This window comes from Genypterus blacodes, unplaced genomic scaffold, assembly GCF_046128005.1.
Source record: "Genypterus blacodes isolate CSIRO-AG114 ecotype Tasmania unplaced genomic scaffold, CSIRO-AGI_Gbla_v1 ptg000093l_1, whole genome shotgun sequence".
NCBI lineage: Eukaryota > Metazoa > Chordata > Actinopteri > Ophidiiformes > Ophidiidae > Genypterus > Genypterus blacodes.
Window position 1 is genome coordinate 624,300 of NW_027466897.1, and position 21,150 is coordinate 645,449.

Here is a 21,150-nt window from a genome sequence, read left to right on the forward strand (position 1 = left end):
ATAACAAAGCAAATGCTGGAGGCAACACTGCGTTACAATGAGAGGAGGGAGACACTCAGAGACAGAGAGGAGACAAAGAGGAGAACATTAGAATTAAGACGTGTCCTCTTTCTCTCTTAGTGTTGGGGGGGTGGAGGAGGAAGGAAAAGGAGGGGGGGTTTTCATGATGAAGGAGGGCCGGCAAAGTGAATTGAAACATCTGCTCCGGGTTCAAGGAGACAAAATGAAAGGAAGTGAAGGGAAAACAGAAGCAGGAGAGCAGCTTTTTTTCTTAAATAACATCATTATTTATTGCATGTGTCTATAAAGAATCAATACAGTCTAAAGCAATGGACTAGGGTTTAAATTATCATCTCTTAGTAGCATCACAATACGCAAAGATATGAAGTATGTACAATGAGAAGACACAGCAACAGAAGCCGGGGCCCATTCTTTAACCTTTAGATGCTGAATAAAAACTCCAAACATTCTCCAAATGCAAAAAACACTGCTCTGCTCAAAAACACCGCGAGGCTCGATTAGCAAAAAGATCAAACAGAAAAAAGTTTCAAATTTGAAGAAAAAAAACAAATGTACAAACAGCAAAAATCTTGATTTTTAAGGTTTAACAAACATTATTAACAGTATTTATACATTTGGTACGTCTTTGTAAACTAATTTTTCAAAAGTGTAAATATTGCATATATGCCATTTGTGTTGTACCTAAGTAACAAGAACTAATTATGTCAAGTATTAATGATTTCTCGTAAAATCTGGTTTGTTTTGTCAGAATTACAGCATTAGAAAATGTCCTCATAGTGGCGTTCGTTCATTTCACAAGACGATCCCATGACATGTTTTACAAAAATCAAGGCCAAACCACGATGGTTAGCGTATAACTTAATTAGTGCTTTTCTCGTATCAGGAAGTTCACTCAAACACATACTATGAATAGTACAAACAACATAAGTTATTAACTTAAAATCTCTCAGCTTTTGCTCAGATGTAATTCTCTGTAACATCAAACTATTTACAGTATATAGGCAAAGGTTAAGTACCAGTGATAAATGAAGAGATATTTGTCCTGGTGTGTGTTTTGTCTTATATTCCGTTTGTTTTTCCGTTCAGTACCTCTGTGTGTTTCACGGTTGTGGTTGTCGGTAGTTGCGGTGGTGTTGGGTTGTGCGTTCCCGAGCTCGGAACGCAGCAATGTACTACATTCAAACGTGTCTTGTGTTACAATCTAGGGAGTTTGTAAGTGCAAGACCGTGCGTTGGCTCCGGCGCGTCCTGTCTGACTCTCTGAGCGGAGAGTTAAGGCCGTGGATTCAAGCTATCGAGCGGCTCGCCGGACAGACTGTAACTGTGGTGTTCCAACTCGGCGCTGTTCTGTTGGAACAGGGCGCCGCAGTGAGGCATCAGGTAAGAAGACTGTGAAGTCCAACCTTAAACATTCTGTTGGTGTGTCCCTGTCTGTCTGTCCTGCAGGACGTCACAGACGGACACTGTGTGAGTCGGGTGAGACATTTTGGGGGTAATTCATAAAAACGCACATTAAGTAAACAGCGCCATGATGTTGTAAAGGAAGTCACAGGAGAGAAGGAACAAACTGCTTCCTCCTTCACTTCCATCATCACAGTAAAGTCAAACTAAACTCTCTGCCTTTACACTTTCACTAATACTTTCTCACTTTTTGGCAGAAAAGCTGCAACTGCAACACAAAATAAAACTGGGACTGTGAACGCAGCATCAGAAGAGCGACGCCTTTAGAAGGATCAAAGGGTTCTGATGAAGAGAAGAAGATCCAGACACAAACTGGAAGGAGGAAGAGGCTGTTTGGAGCCTAACAGGTCCTGGATGGTTCAGGTTTCAAAACATTCAGTTCTCACATCACAGAAGTAAGCTTTGCATGAGAGTATCTTAGTGTTTTAGCAATAACGTCCCTGTCATGCAAAAGAGGAAATACCTGCGCTGTGTTTTATGAAATACCTCCAAAGTGTGTGTGTGTGTGTGTGTGTGTGTGTGTGTGTGTGTGTGTGTGTGAAAGCCACTAAGATCTGGACTCAGACAGGCTGCAGGTCATACTGGTCAGGCTGATATCTGCTTCCTACTTAAAACATCTGGATGTGCATTTAGATGGTTACTCCTCCGTCTGAGGCATATGGAACTTTTAGTACGAGTGTGTGGCGATAGAGAGAGAGAGCGAGTGAGAGAGGGAGAGAGAGAGAGAGAGGCTGTTCTCTCCTTTTGCTCTGACAAACATTCAGTCTGCGTTGTGATGGGTTTAAATCTTTGATACGCTTGCGTGTTTCTAGGTCCAAACTAAGAAAGTTCCACCAGCGGGGGGCCGGCGGCTCTTTGTAAGGCTTTGGATCGGTGACATTACAAAAACATTCACCTCTGAAAATAAATACATTACTTTATATAGAATTCTGCTGCGTGAATTGGTACTAACCTGGTTTTGCTGAGGTAGGGACTTTTTTTTTTTTTTTCTCATTTTCATTTAAGCAAAATGTTAACTCGGATTTTTTTAAATAAGTCCATAAATGCCACTTCCTCTTCTTCTTTCCTTTCTTTCTTTTCCTTTTTTTTTGCAATACAATCTGCGTACAAATTCACACACACTTTTCACTAAATGCATACATACATTATAAATAAATAAATATATGTAATCTGTATGCTTGAAAGTGTGAGTGTGTGCACGTATGTGTGTGTGTGTGTGTGTGTGTGTATTCGTCTGCACACACACACTCACACATACACACACTCTCTCCAGGTTTGGTTCACAGGTTGTTGTTTTTTTTTAAGGATTTCTGGCCGAAGTGGCGGAAAACCAAGAGAAGACCAGTTGAAAGTGTATGAATGGTAACAATCATAATCAACATAAGGACATACTGCAGAATCATGTCGGCCTAACGCACAGATAAATAACTCTCACTTCCCCCTTAAAAGTCCTTTGTTTTATATTTAAGTTCTTAAAAGTCCTTTAGAAAGTCCTGGTTATCTCTTTGAAGTCCTCTAGTACAGCAGCAGCAGCAATGGCGCCTGAATGTTTGGGTGCCGAGAAAAGCGGAGGGCAAATTTGGGGCAAGGGTCAAGTGTCCGTGTTGCTATGGTGATGGCCGTCCCCGTAACCCTTTGACGAAGGGGAGGGGGGATGGTGGCGGTGGGCGAAGAGGTCAAAGGACGTCTGTTGCAGCGCACGGTCCAGCTGTCGGCGTAGCGACGTCGTCAGTGGGATGCGGCGCAATCCCACATTCACAGGAGAGAGAGCGAGAGAGAGAGGGAGGGGCAGGGTGTGTGTGAGTGTGGGAGGATCCATCGGACTTCATTCTGAAAGAAGCAGAGGAGAGAGAAAATACACACGGGTGAGTTTTCGTCGTCATGTGACTCAGAACAACAACAACACAAGAACATGAAAAGGTTTCCCTCAATCAATACTCAGCTAAACTACTTTACTTAAACACTTAAGCGTGTGTGTGTGTGTGTGTGTTTGTGTTTGTGTACATACATTGTGTATGTTATTACGTAGCACTGGGCATTAGAGGGGGGGGGGGGGGGGGTCAAACTGTACACCCCCATGTTGTTACCAAGTGAAGAATAAATGCTCTATTCAGCAAAGGGGCCTGCCTGTTACTATCTGTGTGTGTACTGTATGCATGAGTGTGTCTGTGTGTGTGTGTGTGTGTGTGCGTGCGTGCGTGCGTGCGTGCGTGCGTGCGTGAGCTGGTAGACACTGAAGTGGCAGGTGCTTTCATGGCAGAGACAAACAGGGTGGCATTTAACACTACACAGCTGATGAAGGGCAGTGTCCAATGACGGGCAGCGAGACAACAACAACACCGCTACGCACACACACGCGCGCACACACACACACACACACACACACACACACACACACACACACACACACAGGTATTCTTTAATGCGGAACCGCACGTCCACACACACACACACACACACACACACACACACACACACAAACACCGGTGTGTATTTTAAACCCCGTCACATAAACCCTGCGCTTGAGCGTCTCTTTTCTCTCAGTGGAAAGCTGTGCTGACCTTTGCCCCTGTGTACTTGTTTGTGAGGTTTCATTTGCATGCAGCCCTCAAATGGCAGCGGAAGTGTTGGCTGACACACACACACACACAGAGACACACACACACACACACACACAGGCTCTTTCCGTGGCTGCCTTTCTTCCCTCCTTCCCTCTCTTCTTCTTCTCTCGCCCTCTCTTCCAGCCCCGAACAAGAGCTGTTTTCACAAAGCTGGATGTCTCTAAAACAAACCTTAATTCAGAGTCCTCACTGTCTCCACCCCTCGCCCGCCTCTGCTACCGCCAGCAAACACACACTGCGCCTCTCTCTACAACTAACACACACACACACACACGCACTCACTCAGCATCAAAATCAGAAGCCAATAAGGAGTCAGAACTGAGCTGCTCTGTAGTGATCAGGGACAAAGAGGAACGAGGGGACGGGTGGACAAACAGAACGGGGATGTGACCGATACTCAAGTTTGGGGGCAACAAACTCTAATCTGATGCATAACATTGTGTGTGTTTATCTCTCTGGGCCTCGCCTGTGTCGGGCTCCTACTCTTTATCGCCAGGGGCAATGAGGTGTAGGGGAGAGGGGGGGCGAGGGGTCGGAAAACCAGAGTAACAGAATCAACCTGACAGAGAGGAACGGGAATGCAGTGAGGTCATGAGACTGACCGTCCATAACAGTGTGTGTGTGTGTGTGTGTCTGTGTGTGTGTGTGTGTGTGTGTGTGTGTGTCTGCGTGTGTGTCTGTGTGTGTGTGTGTCTGGGCCTGTAGCTGCAGACACGTTGGTGAGAATGACTGAGTCGTGCCGGGAAGACGGAGCTGAATCACCCTCAACAGCTCAGGTTTGTCGCCGGGTGAAAACGCTGCAGGCTGTTATCTTTATTATGATGGTTATCATCATCATCATCTTCGTCATCCCTGTGACAGTGACCACATGTTCCCGCGGCACACCCTGTCTCTCACGCAATGCATGCTGGGATAGGCTGCAGGATGTGTGTAGATAGACTTTTATACTATAATCAATTGTGCACCTGTGTGTGTGTGTGTGTGTGTGTTAGTGTGTGTGTGTGTGTGTGTGTGTGTGTGTGTGTGTGTGTAGGGACTTGGCTGATACTGGCAGCCACACACACATAGCTACTCAAACACATGCTGATCGGAGAGAGGGTGGGTTGGGTAAATGGGGAGATTTGGGGGGCGGGGCTGGTGTGTGTGTATGTGTGTGTGTGTGTGTGGGGGGGTGTTGTTGAGAGAAAGGGACAGAGGTCCAGCAGGCTATGAACCCAATGGCCCCAGCCCCTCCTTTTTGGAGCAGACACACACTCACAGCCCCCTGCCCCTCCCTGCATCCCACCCCGGTGCCCCCCTGTCCTGTCCCACACACACACACACTCTGTTCATTATTTATTTAGTTCTCACAGGCTAAATTTAGCGTTGCTCCACTCAGGATTTGGACACACACACACACACACACACACACACACACACACAGACACACACAGACACACACAGGCGCGTATTAGCGGCCTCCATTCTCGTGCTGCAGATCTAAACATTGAGCTGCTCAGGTGGTTCAGCATTGGGACCCACAAATAACAAAAAGTCTTCCTGCACAGCGAGGAAGAGGAGGAGGCAGAGGATGATACGATCCGCCGGAAAGTGAGCGAACACAAATAACAACAACAGCGACAGCAGCACTCTGAGCTTCCTCTTCTTCCTCCTCCTCCTCCTCCTCACAGGCAGAGATCAGCAGGCTCAGATCTGCTCTGTTTACATTCCTGCCCTGCCGGCTCCTCCCTGACCTACAGCACAGTTTCAACAAAGTTAACGCCGGGCGACTCGTCAGCAACTGTTCACCTCTGACCTCACACACCACTTTATTGACCAACAACAACAACAAGTTTCCCTGTTCATTCTGTTATTCTGGCAACACTCTGTTCTGTTTGTCTAGACATCCTGTTGACACACCAAGGACTCTGACAACATACTGACTCATTCACGCCACTTTGCCTCGATAGATTTCTACGATTCCGCTGAGCGAGTCACTCAGGCGTGTTGACGTGTTGCTGTGTTGACCGTATGCGGCACCTACTCGCTGTAAACAAAGCGAGCGACTCAACAATGTCTAATCCTGAAGTGAACGTAATCCTTCTTACCTCCAAGCTAAATGGAGGAGACGGTGGGTCGACCTGAGTTTTTATCTAGCGCGGGAACATCCTGTCCTAGTTTACTCTAAGGGTTATGTATCGGACAGTGAGTGTGTGTGTCTGTGTGTGTCTGTGTGTGTCTGTGTGAGAGATGAGAGGAGGGATTGTACAGGACAGGTGTGGACAGGGACTAAACATTCCTGGAAGTAGGAGTATTAGTAACCAGTTCCTTCAAATCAATCCAGATCTAACTAATTGTTCCATTCTGCCTCTTGATTCTGGCACAATTGGTTAAACGCTCCTGTTAATGTGCTTAGCGGTGTGAGGTGAAGCAACCCGGTGAGACTGAGAGTGAGAGTTTGGCTCTAATAAGCCAGATAATTAGCTAATTGTTTAATGCGTCGTTAAACAAAAACCTCTGCAGCCTCTGCGTTTGTGCACACGAGCCATCGGAAAGAGTCCAGCGAGGGCAGATAACTGAGGAGGAGGAGGAGGAAGAGTGCAAGGGCTCAAATGCACTGGTGCAGGGAAGGAGAAGGAGGAGGAGGGGGGCGGGGGGAGGGTGTGTGTGTGTGTGTGTGTGTGTGAGTGAATCACATGATTTCAGGAAAACAGAAACCAATGCCTGGAGAGAAGAAACGTGGAGGAGGAGGAGGAGGAGGAGGAGGAGGAGGGGGTTGTAGGATACACACAAGGGAGGGGTTCAGGGTTGGTAGTGGGCGGTTTCGAGGAGCCCAATAACCCCCCCTCTTCTCCCTGTTGTTTTTGTGGCAGATGGTGGCCGGTCATTAGCGTATTGTCACTCTCCTCTGAAGGGGCCAGATAACCAGCGAGCACTGCTTGGCGGGGCAGGTGCAAAACCCCAGTCGCCCCCGCCCCCCCCCCCTCCCCCCATCACCTCACCCCCCACACCCACACACCCCTAACTACCCCACCGCCATCTGCTTATGCCTGCAACTACGCACACATGAGATGAGAGGAAATTGCGTAGAGAAATCTGATGCTTACGCTGGCGAGTGTTCTTTTGGGGGGGGGGGGGGGCACAATCTAGAACCCCCCCCCAAACAAATGTTTCTCTCCTGTCTGCTCTTCTGTATGTGACTGACTGCCTGAGCCAGAGAGGTGATGGGGGGAGGGAGGGGCGGGGGGGAGAGGGGTTTGAAGCGTGATAAATGAGAGAAAGGGAGAGAGGGGGAGGGGGAGTGATGGACAGCAGAGATCACATGCAGACATCTGGCCAAAGAAGGGAATAAAGTGTGGAAGTCGTCGCCATATTTTTCGACTCACTTTTGTTGCTGTGTTTTGAAAGTAAAGACAGACAGAGTGAACCCCCTCCCCTTCCTCTGGCCCCGCCCACCCTCCTCCTCTCTCCCCCAGCCCCACACTTCTGGCCCAAACCCAAACAACAACAGGGGAACCCATCAACTCCACATGTCAGGGAGCAAAATTAATGACCAAGATCCCAAACGGACTTAACCCGTCCCGATTCAGCACCTTCAACCCTCCGCATGCAGACAAAAACACCAGAGAGTCGCCAGCAACAGCCACAGCTGTAGGTGACCCACCATTCTGCCTGTCTAAAATGAAAGCAATGCTGATAAAGGTTCCCTAAATAATGACGACAAACACATGGCACGCAACAGAAATCAGTTGCACAAACGTGGTGAACTGTCAGGAAGTGGCCCGGGATACAATCAAGTGATGGGGCAATACCTTGGAATGTACAATATGTGTGTGTGTGTGTGTGTGTGTGTGTGTGTGTGTGTGTGTGTGTGTGTGTGCGTGTGGGTGTGTGAGCACGTTTACACAGAACATACATGACATGGCTCTGCTTGTGTACAACAACCCACTTTCATGTGCGTGCTTTGTGAAGTTGCTTGCAGTGAGAGTAAAGTATCCTCCCTCCCCCCAGAGTCCATCCCACCAGGTTAGAAAAACAAGTGAGCATTCACCTCTCCCAGCAACCTTTGCACACTGCCCGCATTCCTGCCCTGAAACCCAGTACCTGACAATTGATAAACAACTGACTCACTTGTTTTTCTGGGCAACCCGATGACTTGCACTAAAGCCCCAACACTGGCTGGGCTCACAGCGCGAGCGCCAGAAAGCAGCCAAAGACAAAGAGTGATAAGATAAGTTGTGAAAACCACACAAACGGCAATTGCACTCTTGTATTTCACCATCAGTAACACTGACTCAAGATGATCTCTACACTCTTCTCGCTTCTTTTTCCAAACAACAGTCACTTCTGGCACGGCCCCGCCAGGTCATCCCTCCCTGTAAATGATCTCTGCCCGTTTAACAGAAGCATGAAACGCCGCTGTGAGCAAAATGAGGTGAAAGGTAATATCTTCATGACAGCTGATCTTCGTCATATTTTTATGTCGCAAGATTCCTACAGCAAATTCACTGACATCTTCATCACAAAAATGACCCCTGAACCTTTGTTACTCTTTTTAGACTTTGTATCTGCTGGCCGCTCACATCCCTGCGTCACTGATACACATTTTGATTGTTTTTATACTGACGTGGAATAAAACTGCGTCACTGAGGGGAGACCGGAGCAAAACACGCACACGGAGCTTCAAGATAACAACAATCATTTAACACGTCTGGTTACAACTTCTAGTTTCAAAATAAAATGCATTACGTTGTCAGACTATAATGTCAACCGAAGAGTAAGTAAAGTATATTTCAGTGGAGGTTGAATTCAATGAGCGATCTGTCAGCATGCATTCAAACTTAATGTTATCATGTTATTCAAGTTTTTTTTAAGAAGTTCGTTGAGGGCACCGGCCTAAATTCCGACTGTTATTTTGAAGGAATTACTCCTCTTTTCCGGTGCTGTTGCGCTAATGTCTGATCACTACGCAGGTGGAAGGAGCGCACCAAAACATCCCGTAGCCTTAAGCTTTGTCGATGTGTCATGGGTGTGACGAGTAGCTGACTAATCCTATCTAAACATCGCTGCCTACACCCAGCAGCAATGCTCACAACAACTTAATTTCTCTTCTTATCTCGCGTTTACCAACTTTAATAACACCCTCATGTGCCAATCCAGTTTAACATCGACAACCGATAACGTTTAACTGTTTGGGTTAATGTTACATAACACGGTGTAGTATACCGTTATTATAGTTAGTATACAGTTATAACACTGCGAAAATGTCTCACCATTCATGTCTTATCAGTGACGTGCCGGAAAGTACAAGTAAACAACGCGATAGCTTGTGCGAAATACGAGGTGATAAAAGGATATATAGCTTTCTCGATATAAATGCATAATCTACCACTATGTATGATTGTGTATAACATTCCCACTCACTGTGCTCACGGGGCTTAAATAGATCTAAAGTTTCACAGCGCATTTCTATTTCCTCTTCAGGATTGTCAGTAGTACTCATACTAGTCATTTGGCAAGAAATGAGCACTGCTGCTTAGCAACGTGTCTCTGCACAGCACACTGTAGCCCTCAGGCGGATCTCCAGCCCAACACTGCCTTCATGAATGAAACACTACGAAATGAATGAGGATGCAATATGTATGAACACACAGATATGGTTGATATATTTGTAATGGGCTCACCTTTCACAGCAGTGGCGGTCTCCTTGAACCCCATGCTGGCGTAGGGGTTGGTGTTGAATCCGTTGATGCCCCCCTTACAACCACAGGCTGTCTTGAACCTCAGAAGTCCATCGCAACCCCCTAACCTGCATCCCCCAAGGCTTCCCTCCATCAAGTTTAAGGCAATGTAGTTAAGTCCATTCTGGAAACCTGCTGACGTCTCCCTGCACATTGTGCTGTTGTTCCCATAGTCTTCATCGGATCCCTCCAGGTTCCGATCGGAGCGGGACACGTTTTCCACAGAGGCAGAGCTATGGCGTTTGGTGTCATTAGCAAAGGATGGGCACACAGGTGTGACGGTGGTAGTGGAAGAGAAGGTCTCGGAGCTGTGCCGCCTGCGCCCCTGGGGGTCAGCCCGGATCACCTTGGCGCCCCTGTGCGGGTCCAGGAGGGTGACGGACAACGACGGCGCCCCTAAGAGGAAGGATTCCTGTGGCACAGGGGGTACGGTGTCCACCAGGTTGCTCCCCAGGCTGAGTCTCTGCACACAGGCGGTGGGGCTGGTGGGGAGGGGGGCGACATCAGCGGTGCAGAGGGAAGGTAGAGGGGCGGAGGGGCTGAAGGTCATCTCGGTATAGTCGTCCTTAACTGGAGCAGGCTGACACGTGGGGCTGACCTGCGGTTGGAGTTGATTTTCCACTGCTGCCCCCCTCTCTTCTGCGTCGCCCTCCACACGTTTCTCCTCTTCCTTCGCCTCACCTGCCTGCGTGCTCTGCTGTGTGTTCTGCAGACTGGGGCAGGGTGAGACTGCAGGTGTGTGGTTTAGGTGATTTACAGAAGGGGAATCCCCATTTTTGTGCGAGCCAAGGTGACCGGGGGAGTCGACATTAACATAGTCTGTGAATGACGGGGACGTCCTCAGTGTGCATGATAAAGTCAGTGTGGAGTCAGACGGCTCCGAAACTGTGGATGCTGGAGGGTAACGAGTAGCAGTACTGAAGTCTATGTTTATGTATTCTCCTGGGCTACGTGGCTCTGAAGGAGGGGGGTGTTCACTCATGCACGGCAGGGTTCTGAGTGAATCCAGAGCCAGGCGGGTAGGCCGACACACCCTGCCCCGGTGAACCAGACCCCCCTCCACCCGAGCCAATCTAAGGGTCGACGGGGCAGAGGAGGTGGTGCCCGGTCTTCCTGGCGAGCTGTTGGACACAGAGTCTCCTGAGGAGACGGGACAGTAGTTAGATTCCTCTTCTATTTTCTGTCTCTGTAAACTCATCACCACGTATTGGTCTGTGTCTGTTGACCCATTGCGATGCAAATGGCCTTTAAGTGAGCGAGGCAAGGAGCTGTAAGTGTAAGGCTGTCTGTGATGCTGCTGAGAGTGAGAGTCTCCTCCCAACACACTCATGAAGTAGTCTGGTGGTGTGAAAGACACCAATGGGTCAACAGGAGACATGTTCAGGTACTCTCCATTGGTAAGCTTCCCATCAATGCTCTCCATTGACATCTTGGTTCCGCACCACATGCGCATATAGCCGCTGTCCTCCAGAGAGACGCTCCCTGGAGACTCTGTGTGTGGGGCCAACCCTAGTGAGGAGGGGTGTGAACGGGGGTTGATGATCTGCTTCGGGGCAGAAACACACATGGGGCTCATGGGCATGTAGGCGTCACCTTTGACTCCAGGCGTGTGATGTCCAACACCAGGCATCATGGGCATGTAGCCACTGTCAGCTTGAAGACCGTTGGACCCGATCTGGACGTCCCCATAGTCCTCCGGGTAGGTTCCTTTGGGGGACGCAGTGTGACATCTGCGCGTGGACAGGCCTCCGCTGGTGTACGTGGCCCTCATAAGAGTGTACTCGTCCAGGGAGGCTGAGGACACTTGGGGTGCAACCCTCTGTTGGCGGGGTGTGGTGAGAGAGTAAGTACGCTTTCGATAAGCCTTATCCAGTTCCGGTAACCGGCGGTAACCATTCTGAAGCTGTCGCTCCATTCTCATGTAGCCGTCCAGCTCGCTGCCATCCCGGGAGGGGGGAGTGTCAGCATTTAGAGACTCTGGAGTGTTGCTGCGGAGAGTGAGAGGTAGCCTGAGGTCGCGGGCTTCTGCAGGACTGGAGCCGTACTCGTCACATGAAATGAACCCGGCATCACTGGGTGAGCCCGAGAAGGAGGCACTGCAACTGGAGGGCCGGGGGGCACTGCTGTCCGGACAGGAGGACAGACTCCCTATACTAGCAGCAGCCATGGGTGGGGAGTGAGACAGGGGCATGGACATGGACTTACTGTGCTGAAGGGATGAGGATTCAAACGTCCGACAGGGGCGCGCAGTGATGGTGTGGGACCTGCTCAGGAGAGTTCGGTGGACCCCCGGACTCAGGGGGCTCCCGGTCACTGACATGGGGCGTGTCATGGTTCCGTCCCCCTCGCTTGCGGTGCGAATCCGACAGGAGGAAAATTTGCTCACAGGTGAAGTGGCAGCCATGCTGTCAGTACGTGACCGCCGGGCCAGTCCGGTCTGACTCGGGGGCAGATTGTTCAGATGCCTGCGTGTGGGGACCGAGATGGGGTTCGTGCCGGACGACTGGCTCTTGCTGCGCGGGCGGAACTCTGACAGCTCCTTCATGGCTTTCATCGCCTCCAGGATGGTTTCGTGGATATTCTGCGCCACTACGGAGTCGTCAGCCTGCATCCACAACTCGCCGGGACCCGTGGCGGCGGATCGACCGACCTCGATGAAGAAAAAGCTGTCAGAGTGGCCGCACCTCCGTATGTTCATCAGCTGTAAGATGACCGAGGCGATCTCAGAGTTCAGCTTGACGAAGCTGATAGTCCGACTGGAGAGGCAGAGTCTGTAGACCCCGGTCAGGTTCCTGCTCTGCCCCAGGCCTTTGGACTTCAGATTGACCTGCCATACCTCCTTATAAGCGGCGCTCACCGGCGTTATCACACCGTAGCTGCTCTCGTCGAATCCCACCAGCGAGGACGCGGAGTTGGACGCCGAGCCGTCGTACACTTTCCCCTCGGACATGATCTCCGTCAGGACCCGGTGCCAGTTCTCCTGCTCTTGTTCGTTCTCCGCCGCTACGGCGAAATACTCGTCCTTGGTGTAGAGAGCGATCAGATACTTGTGTTTGGCGTCCGCTCTCTTGTTGATATTGAGGCAGCAGTCCAGCGGAATAACTCTCTTCGCCGCCGATTTGTTTTTCCATTTCTTCTCGCTCTCGTAGTACTCCAGCCGGGCGGGGAAGCCCTCGCCGGACTCCCTCAGCACGAAAAAGCGCTTGTGTCCGTGTTTCTGCTTCTTCAGATATCCGCATTTCTTCACGTTGCCGGTAACGCTCGCAGTAGGACTGGAAACCGACTGATCTCCCGTGTTTGGCGGACTCGCCATTCTTGCGTCCTTCTCTGTGTCTCTCTCCCCCCAAAGCAGACGGCGTCTCCTTCCCCCCCGCGTAGTAGTTGAAGAAGAAGAAGGAGAAGAAGAAGCGGCGCGGTTCTAAATTAGTAATCCTCTATAGTCTCCACCAGAGCCGCTCGGTGCGTTCGTCTTCTCCCGCTGCCGAGCAATAAATAACACATGTCTGCTGATGCCCGGACTGAGGAGGCGAAACAACATGTGACGATCTACACATTCAGCTTTGGTTTTGAAAAAAACAGAAGTGGAGGGGAGGAGGGGAGGGGAGGGGGGAGACGAGAAGGAGAGGAAAAAAATCCACACACACCGACGGTGGGCGGTGCGCACTCCAGCTCATTGGGCTCATTGGTGGAGAGGAGCTGGACGCTGGAGAGGAAAACCCTCCTACTATCACTCTGCCCTCTTCCGGCTCATCTGTGTACTTGTCAATCCGGACTCTAAGGCTTTATTTATAGCCGCACTAGTTATGTGATCCAGGATGTGTGGCATTGGACTACACGCACACATTTATACCCAAGATGCATTTGTTCCCGATTTAACACACACATACGTCTCCTTTGAGAGTATGCAACACTGTGTTATGTAATCTCTCCTTTATATCCATGTTTGATTTTATTCTGTCTTGGTTTAATACTTCTATATACAACTTCGAAGTAAACAAGCATCTCCTCGACTCTGTCACGGGAATCTAATATTCCCTGCGCGACATCCCAGAATACATCCACGATCCAAACTGGAGATTTGACCCACTCCACCCCTTCTTTCCTCTCTCTCACACACACACGCACACACTCTCACCCTTCTCTCCTTTTCCGGCATGGGTGGAATGATCAAAGTGTGAATGATAAACAACCACGGTGTGGATTAAGGAGGAGTCGAGGCGCAGTGTGTGTGTGTGTGTATGTGTGTGTTTGATTGCGTAACGCCTTCCTCCTACCGCTTGTTTCTTGTTTGTCTGGAGCTCCCAGGACGACCGAGCTTGCCCGGTTATACTTCACCATCTTCCTCGACAGCTTTATCTCTTAACGTGAACGCGTCCATTCGCCCATTTCAGACACAGAACGGGAAATTATTTAATAGCCTAGATTACAGGGTGAAACGCACCTCTTTAAATATGGACTATTGTGCCATATTTAGGTGTAATCTACAGAGGCGAACAGCCCGAGGAGTGAGCAGAATGCGGGGAATACAGTCTATTAAAAAAACAAGTCTCACTCCAGTTCTCCTGATCTCGTTGCGTCAGCGTCTGGCTGCGTGCGTAACGATGAAGTAAATAGTGGAGCCAGCTGGGTCGGACGCTGCTGAGCGTGTGACGCTGCTGGGCAGTGAAATTCACTACATCAGACGCGATCAGCCCGTGATGCTGATGCTTTAAAGAGGTAAAGCTGATGAAAGTGCGACACAAAATGTTTTTATATGTTGGAAATGTATATAAATCCATCAAATTAAATAAGATATTAAGCTATAGTTCACGTTTCAGGTCATTTAGGATCAATATATACATCAACAATCACTATTATCATTGTTAAGAATACTTTTTATACTTGGATGTTCATTGGTAGCATGTTAAAAGATACACCCCCTTCCCCCACTACACACGCACACACACAGAGAGACACACACACACACACACACACACACACACACACACACACACACACACACACACACACACGCACACACGCCGCCTTCTATCTATCCCCATTTTCTTCTAAAGCCCACTGTGCTGGCTCAGCAGACAGCACCTCTGTCCTCGGAGGCAAGGTCAATTACTATGGCCTGTGCAGGTCAATTATGCCACCAGTAGTAATGATTAAACTAGTATGACTGTAGAGAAAGAATCAAATCATCTCACAGCCCGCTGGGATCTGTCCCCCCCCCCCAGAACGACCCTCTGATACTGCCTTGGTCCAGCGCTGAGCAGGTTTAGTGTTTTTTTGTGCCGTTGTTTTGTTTTTTGTTCCCCGGGCTGCACTGTTTACCTCGGGCCTAACCTAAAGTGCCATGAAGGCATATTGATATAAATAGAAGAAGCAGAGCTGCTGTCTAAACCTTCCAGGCTCAAATATCTCCCTTCAGGCTAGAAGGGTTCCCTATCTGTTGATATCGGGTTTCCTTTCCGTGACAGACCAAGATCCTGGACGTTCCCACTGTTTGACAATTAACCCATATTCTGGATTGATTGACACTGCATTGTGAATTAGTTGCTTTATAATAAAAAAAAACTCTTAATATAGCATTAGTCTGTGAGAATCCTCCCCCTTTGACTCTAATAATGGCCTGACTGACTTTGCAAGAGAGACAAAAAGTGAGTGGGGGGTCGTGTGGTGTGAATGCAGTGGCAGGGGGGTGCCTTCCTCTTTTTGTATAAGTTGTGAACCAAGAACCTAGAGACATGCAAATATCCGTTAAATACCAATAAGACAGACGACCGTCCCATCGACTGCCTGCATGCATCTGTTTTTTCCGTGCGAGATGTCCTTGCCCTTTTCTAAGGTAACTACATGAATATTTATCACCCGGCGATTTACACAGCATGGTGCATTAATTTACAAGTTAATTAAACGGCCATTCAAACCTGATTTACAAGCCTTGAAATGGCCCCGCTTCGGCTTCTGCTATCAACCTATTAGAGCCTTTCACTGGCTTATCTATATATCCAAGGAAAGGGGCGTGGCTCAGCCTTTTTTCAAACATATAGGTCCTGGAAAATTTGTGGGAAAACCCTTTCAGGCACCTCTAGTGATTTTCTCAGCGATGTTACAAGTTTAATTCCCAACACAGCCTCACAGGCATTTCCCCCCGGAATGATCCATGGTCTTGCTGTGGGAAATTGGAGGTCCAGATTTACCAGAATATTGATCCCTGCTCCCATTCCCACATGAGCCCATGCAGAAAGTGTCCCTGGGCATTTTCTTGTCTATTATTTTGAGTTATAGTTACATAAAAAATTGTCAGTGCGAACAAACAAACAAGTTCTTTCCAGTAGCTTGATTATGTGCTGTGTACTTTGGTTAAAGGTTCAGTTTATCTTGGAATTTTCCTGAGAATCAAGTAACAAATCAAATGACTCTTACTCAATGTCCTGGCTCCATTTGCTGAGTCACAAACACACACACGTGGGTCACTCCATCCACTGTCACTGTGTGCAGACGATTAGTTTCATAAACTTTCATAAAGCAGATTAGAATATCCGATCTGAGGAGATAAGATTAAGGACAGCAGTGGTGTGGCGGAGATTAGGCTCAGTCTAAGGTCTTATTCCACTCGCTGGAATATAAAGCTTCCAACTCAAATGAACAGCTTCTATTGTTGGCATCCCCAACATGGCAGACACCCTTTATCCAACCTCTGCCTCATCTTATTACCCCGGAGCAAAACAGATTAGAGGCAAAGCCCGAGGTGTCTGAGGCGTGTTTCTCTGCCACTGCTGCCGCGTCTACGTTTGGGATCTCGTTATAATCATCCCGTCGTTATTTATTGTCTGGAGCAGGTAATAAATGTTTGTGCTTTTCAGGAGCGTCGTGTCAGAGGCTGAATTTGATGGATTAACCTTAGTCTCTATGCTTATTTGATAAAAACTCCTCAGTTGAAAGGACATCCCCATGTTCAGGGGCTCATTGTTACAGCTATATGATCAACAGGGGGAGAGATTGTGGGTTACCGTTTAAGTATAGCTTGTCCTCAATATCGATCATTAAATGTGGGAAAAACCTCTTAGAACGGCCTTGTAATGTATTAATGCTCATGTTGTAACCTGGCAACGACAATGGAAGCTGTTTTCTGCACTACTCGGGCCCACATGGTATAGATTGCGCTGTTCAATCTCATGTTGTCAGCCATAATTGACTCAATTCTCTAATCAATACGGCAAACGTGAAATTGAAATTTCTCCTCTGGTTAATTTTCATGCTGATTGATCATAGGGTGTGTGTGGGTGGGGGGGGGATCTGACCCAGACAAGAGGCGAGGCGGGTACCACTTGAGGTCTTGGCGTTATAGGACATGACTGCACGCGCCTGTATCGAGCCTGGGAAGCCCAGTGATTACAGTTTTGATTACATCGGTTAACTAACTCATTGGATTGGACGTAATCTATTTTTGATTAATCTGCAAATTGGACACAGGCAAGGCGTGGTTGTGCAGATTGGTATTAGAAAGTCAATTATATTGGCTTCTCTATTGTATTTAATGTCCCACCTAGTGTGTATTGAACTCCTGAGTGCTGTATTAACGGCTGTAGATTTGTGAGGATGCAAAGATATTTCACATATTTCACTTGATCTCACCTCGCTATGAATTTCTTTACCCCTTTAACATGTTTTTCTGCTTCTCCCTCATGTTTTCCCTCACGTGTAGCATTCAATTTTAATAATTTGTAGTACAGACAATCTAAATGAGGGAGGTTTTCTCATTTCACGGGTCAGTGAGACCGATATTTATTGAATGTTCTCACCAGAGGAGACAGCGGACATATCAGGGAGAGCCAGCAATGTGCGGCACGCTTATTTGACCAGAAGAGGAAGCGATGATAACGTGTTTATGTAAGCAGAAGATATACACAGGCCACATATTTATTCATGAGCCAGTCCTCCCTGATACATTAGTCACCTGGCCACACAGAGAGGTGCAGCGACAGCCAAACGTCTGAAAGAAGAGCTCTGTATAGCTTTGATTAAGCAGATATGAAGGCACGTGATGTATTCAGGCGCCGTAACTCCACCATCAGTCATTTGTCATAATTAGGCCTTATCTGGAGTCACGTGGTTTGATGTAAATGACAGTGATTCATAAGCGTCTTCTCTGTCCCAAACAGGACGCGGGTTCATCTCATAACTCTGACTGTGAGAAAGGTGAGACCGCACGGAAGAAGATGAATCTGAAATGTGAGTCTATTCAAATATGATTATTCTATATTCGACGTCGCGTTCCTGATACTTTATCAACAACAACAGGTAACATTTGGATTTATGAGACCGCCAAAGCTCCCGAGCCGTTTCCTCCACATCCCTCCTAAAGAGACCTGAGACTGATGATACACCAGTTTATTGATTGAGGAGGAAATTGTGGGTTGTGTTTGGATCATAGGGATATTTGTATTTTTGTCCACCGCAGCATAGTGACAAGTACAGATCAATGCGTGGTTGTTGTTTCCTGGGAGAGTGAAAAACACAGTCGAGGAGGAAGGAAGGGAGGAGCTGATCTAAGATGTAGGAATGAGTAATAAGCTGTGTGTGTGTGTGTGTGTGTTTGTGTGTCTGCTTCTGATTACTGGTCTCAGCCGACCCCCAGATCTAATAATTACTATCTTTACTTCCTTCTCCAGAACACACACATTGTCTCTCCTGCACGCAGACTGAACATTCTTGCTGGTCATAGCTGTTTTCCCAATGTGGACGTTCTGGCACGGATACTTGGATCATTCACACCAAAGTTTGGGCAGTTTTGGGGGGTAAATGACGTAAAGACTGAACATTTAACATACTCGCCCCTCTCAGAAACCACATCTCATCGTCTTATACACATTCCAGAAATTTCTCAGTAAATGCATCCGCTAAGTTTACTGCCCACTGCCCGCAACAGCTTAACTAGACATGATGCAGAAGCAACCAGAAAGGGAATTTATGAGAAGTAAACAACCTAAGATCTGAAACAAAAGCCTTATTACCATATAAATAGATATTCTCTTTATTTAATCAATGATATTCAGTGCAAAGTTAACATCACAAAAGAAACTAAATTGACTTTCTAGAGGTCATTCTTCTGCCAAATTCCTTTTACAGCTTTATTATCTGGATGTATATCTTTAATTATATAACATTGATCATACTTTTGAATCTGCACCATCTTAGCCACACGTTGGCGGTAGTTTCCTGTTTCTAGCCGCTACAGTGACACAAAAAGGGTGACCTCATTTCCCTTCATATATTTTAATCTGCTTGATCAGGATCAATAACTCAATCTGGGCTTAATTGCACCTGCTCACATCCATCATAGGTCACACACGCCTGAAAACGTTTCTTATCCCGTTATGTTAAAGCAAGTGAAAACATTCCTGTATCCTGATCCATGTGCCTCCATATGTAATCAACTTTTCCTTGACCCATGTCTTGCTTATCTTTGTCCCGCTGACACAGAGACCAACAAATAAACACAGACAGAAACATGACGGCAACAAATGTTTCCGTCAATGCCCGTGTCTGAAATCAAACGCATCCCCAATCTTTGACAACACAAATTCCAACACCTCCCTGACTGGTGACTGCATATAAATAGATAAATACACATGATATGCTGATGACAAACAAGTCTGACAAAGATGTAATGTCACCATGCCAAGGCGCAAAATGTGTGTAACCCCCCCGCCTCCCTGTAGCAGAATGGTTGAGTATGAAATGTATATTTTCTGTTTAGCAGCAGTCACAGTTTCCCACCGATAAAATCAGCTGTGAGCGAGGAAGCAAAATCCAATCACCAACGGTCACTTGAGACGCATTTGTGACGCATTCTGATGCCACGCGTGAAATACTGGATGCCGCCACAATCGGAATACAAACACGGAGGGAAGACACGAGGCCCGAGCAGAGACCTGCAGAGAAAGTATGATTCAGGACTCGCAGCGCATCGAACACCAAAATAAAACTCAAAAGTATATTTAGTGTCTTCCTGCTGCTCCGTTCCCATATGCCAGTCGCCATAAATCAGACCGACACAGACACAAAAACATCATAAAACCAGGAGCCTTGCCTGCAAGGTTATCACATTGTTCCATAGATTACGTGTCTGAGCAGCTGCTTTGTGCGGCACATACGTCAAACCGCAATTTAAGCATCGATTGAATGAAAACACAAAGCTGTTAAAGTAATAATAGGCCAAATGTGTTTGTTGTGGCCACTGAGACAAATTGTACCTTTCTGACCCTGTATGGCTGTAGCAGCTTGCTCGAAAAACAAATTATGGCAACCCGGTAAGACAAACACGGTGCTGTAGAGCGGTCAGTTGATCTCACTCAGCTGTTGGGATTGTGGAGCCGCATGCTGCTAAAGGTCAAGGTTTATAACCCCAGTGGCAGTGTGGTCAGCTTCACCTTATTTCCCCCCTGATGTCACACCAATGGTGGCGGATGACTGGACGGCCGATGCGTAGGGAGGGGCAGGGGGAAAGACGTCAAATAAAGATGGCACAGACAGATCCAGGGAGGCAGGAAGCAGCCATGATGCCAGGTCATCGGATACAGAAGCGCTGCAGCTGTCTGTTAACCACAGTGCAGTCAGCCAGCCTTAATGGGAAACCAAAGAGAGCTCACTCACAACTACTCAATCTCTGCTGGTTCTCAATGAGAGGGTCGCAGAGTCAAAGCTTACATCCCCATGCCAAGAGGAGTCCGATTTCTCTGACACGACTGCAGCAAAGCCTCAGGTCTTATTCCGCTGTTAATGCTCCATAATCCATCTACACGGCTAGCATTTACTGAAATCTACCGCATGCACGTTGTGGCAAATCTGCTGATGATGTCCCACCTCAACTGGGGTTTGGCAGCAGTTCATTTTGATTATTAGTTTGAATAAAATCCTCTTGTCAAAGTCTTAAAGCAACAGTGTGGAACTTATTTTCTGTAGAGTAGAAACGTAGTTAACAATGAAATACAGGCCACCAGGGGGCACTGTGTTTCAAACTACGTCAGATTTTGAGGAACCAAATGTGTCTTAAATAAAAATTCACAATGTGCAGCACAGCAAGAAACATCTCATTCATTTCGCAGATAAAAGATACATATGTAAAATGCAAAAATAACGTAAACTACAAAAAACACCTGATCACAGCGTGAGCGCAGTTGTAACGAACACGAACAAAAGGAACATCACTACTATATTGTGTGCGTGCGTGTGCGTGTGTGTGTGTGCTATCACTCTGTGTAATCTACATATTGTGTGTATGGCGTGTTAAAATTGTATGAGAACGTCTATGTGTAAACGCCTATTTTGTTAAAA

At 47.6% G+C, this 21,150-nt stretch overlaps 1 protein-coding gene and 1 long non-coding RNA gene across 2 annotated transcripts; one reads left to right on the forward strand and one right to left on the reverse strand.

Moving 5' to 3' along the window:
• Positions 1-530: 530 nt before the first annotated feature.
• On the reverse strand, positions 531-13,497 carry irs2b (insulin receptor substrate 2b). Its single transcript, XM_076159062.1, has 2 exons — positions 9,766-13,497; positions 531-3,311 (listed from the first exon to the last, which is right to left on the reverse strand). The coding sequence occupies exons 1-2, from the start codon at positions 13,133-13,135 to the stop codon at positions 3,307-3,309; spliced, it is 3,375 nt and encodes a 1,124-aa protein (XP_076015177.1). The 5' UTR covers positions 13,136-13,497; the 3' UTR covers positions 531-3,306.
• On the forward strand, positions 7,848-20,683 carry LOC143007646 (uncharacterized). The gene is made up of 3 exons (XR_012964502.1): positions 7,848-8,523; positions 17,976-18,045; positions 18,486-20,683. It is a non-coding gene; the product is annotated as an uncharacterized LOC143007646 (long non-coding RNA).
• The last annotated feature ends 467 nt before the right edge of the window (positions 20,684-21,150 follow it).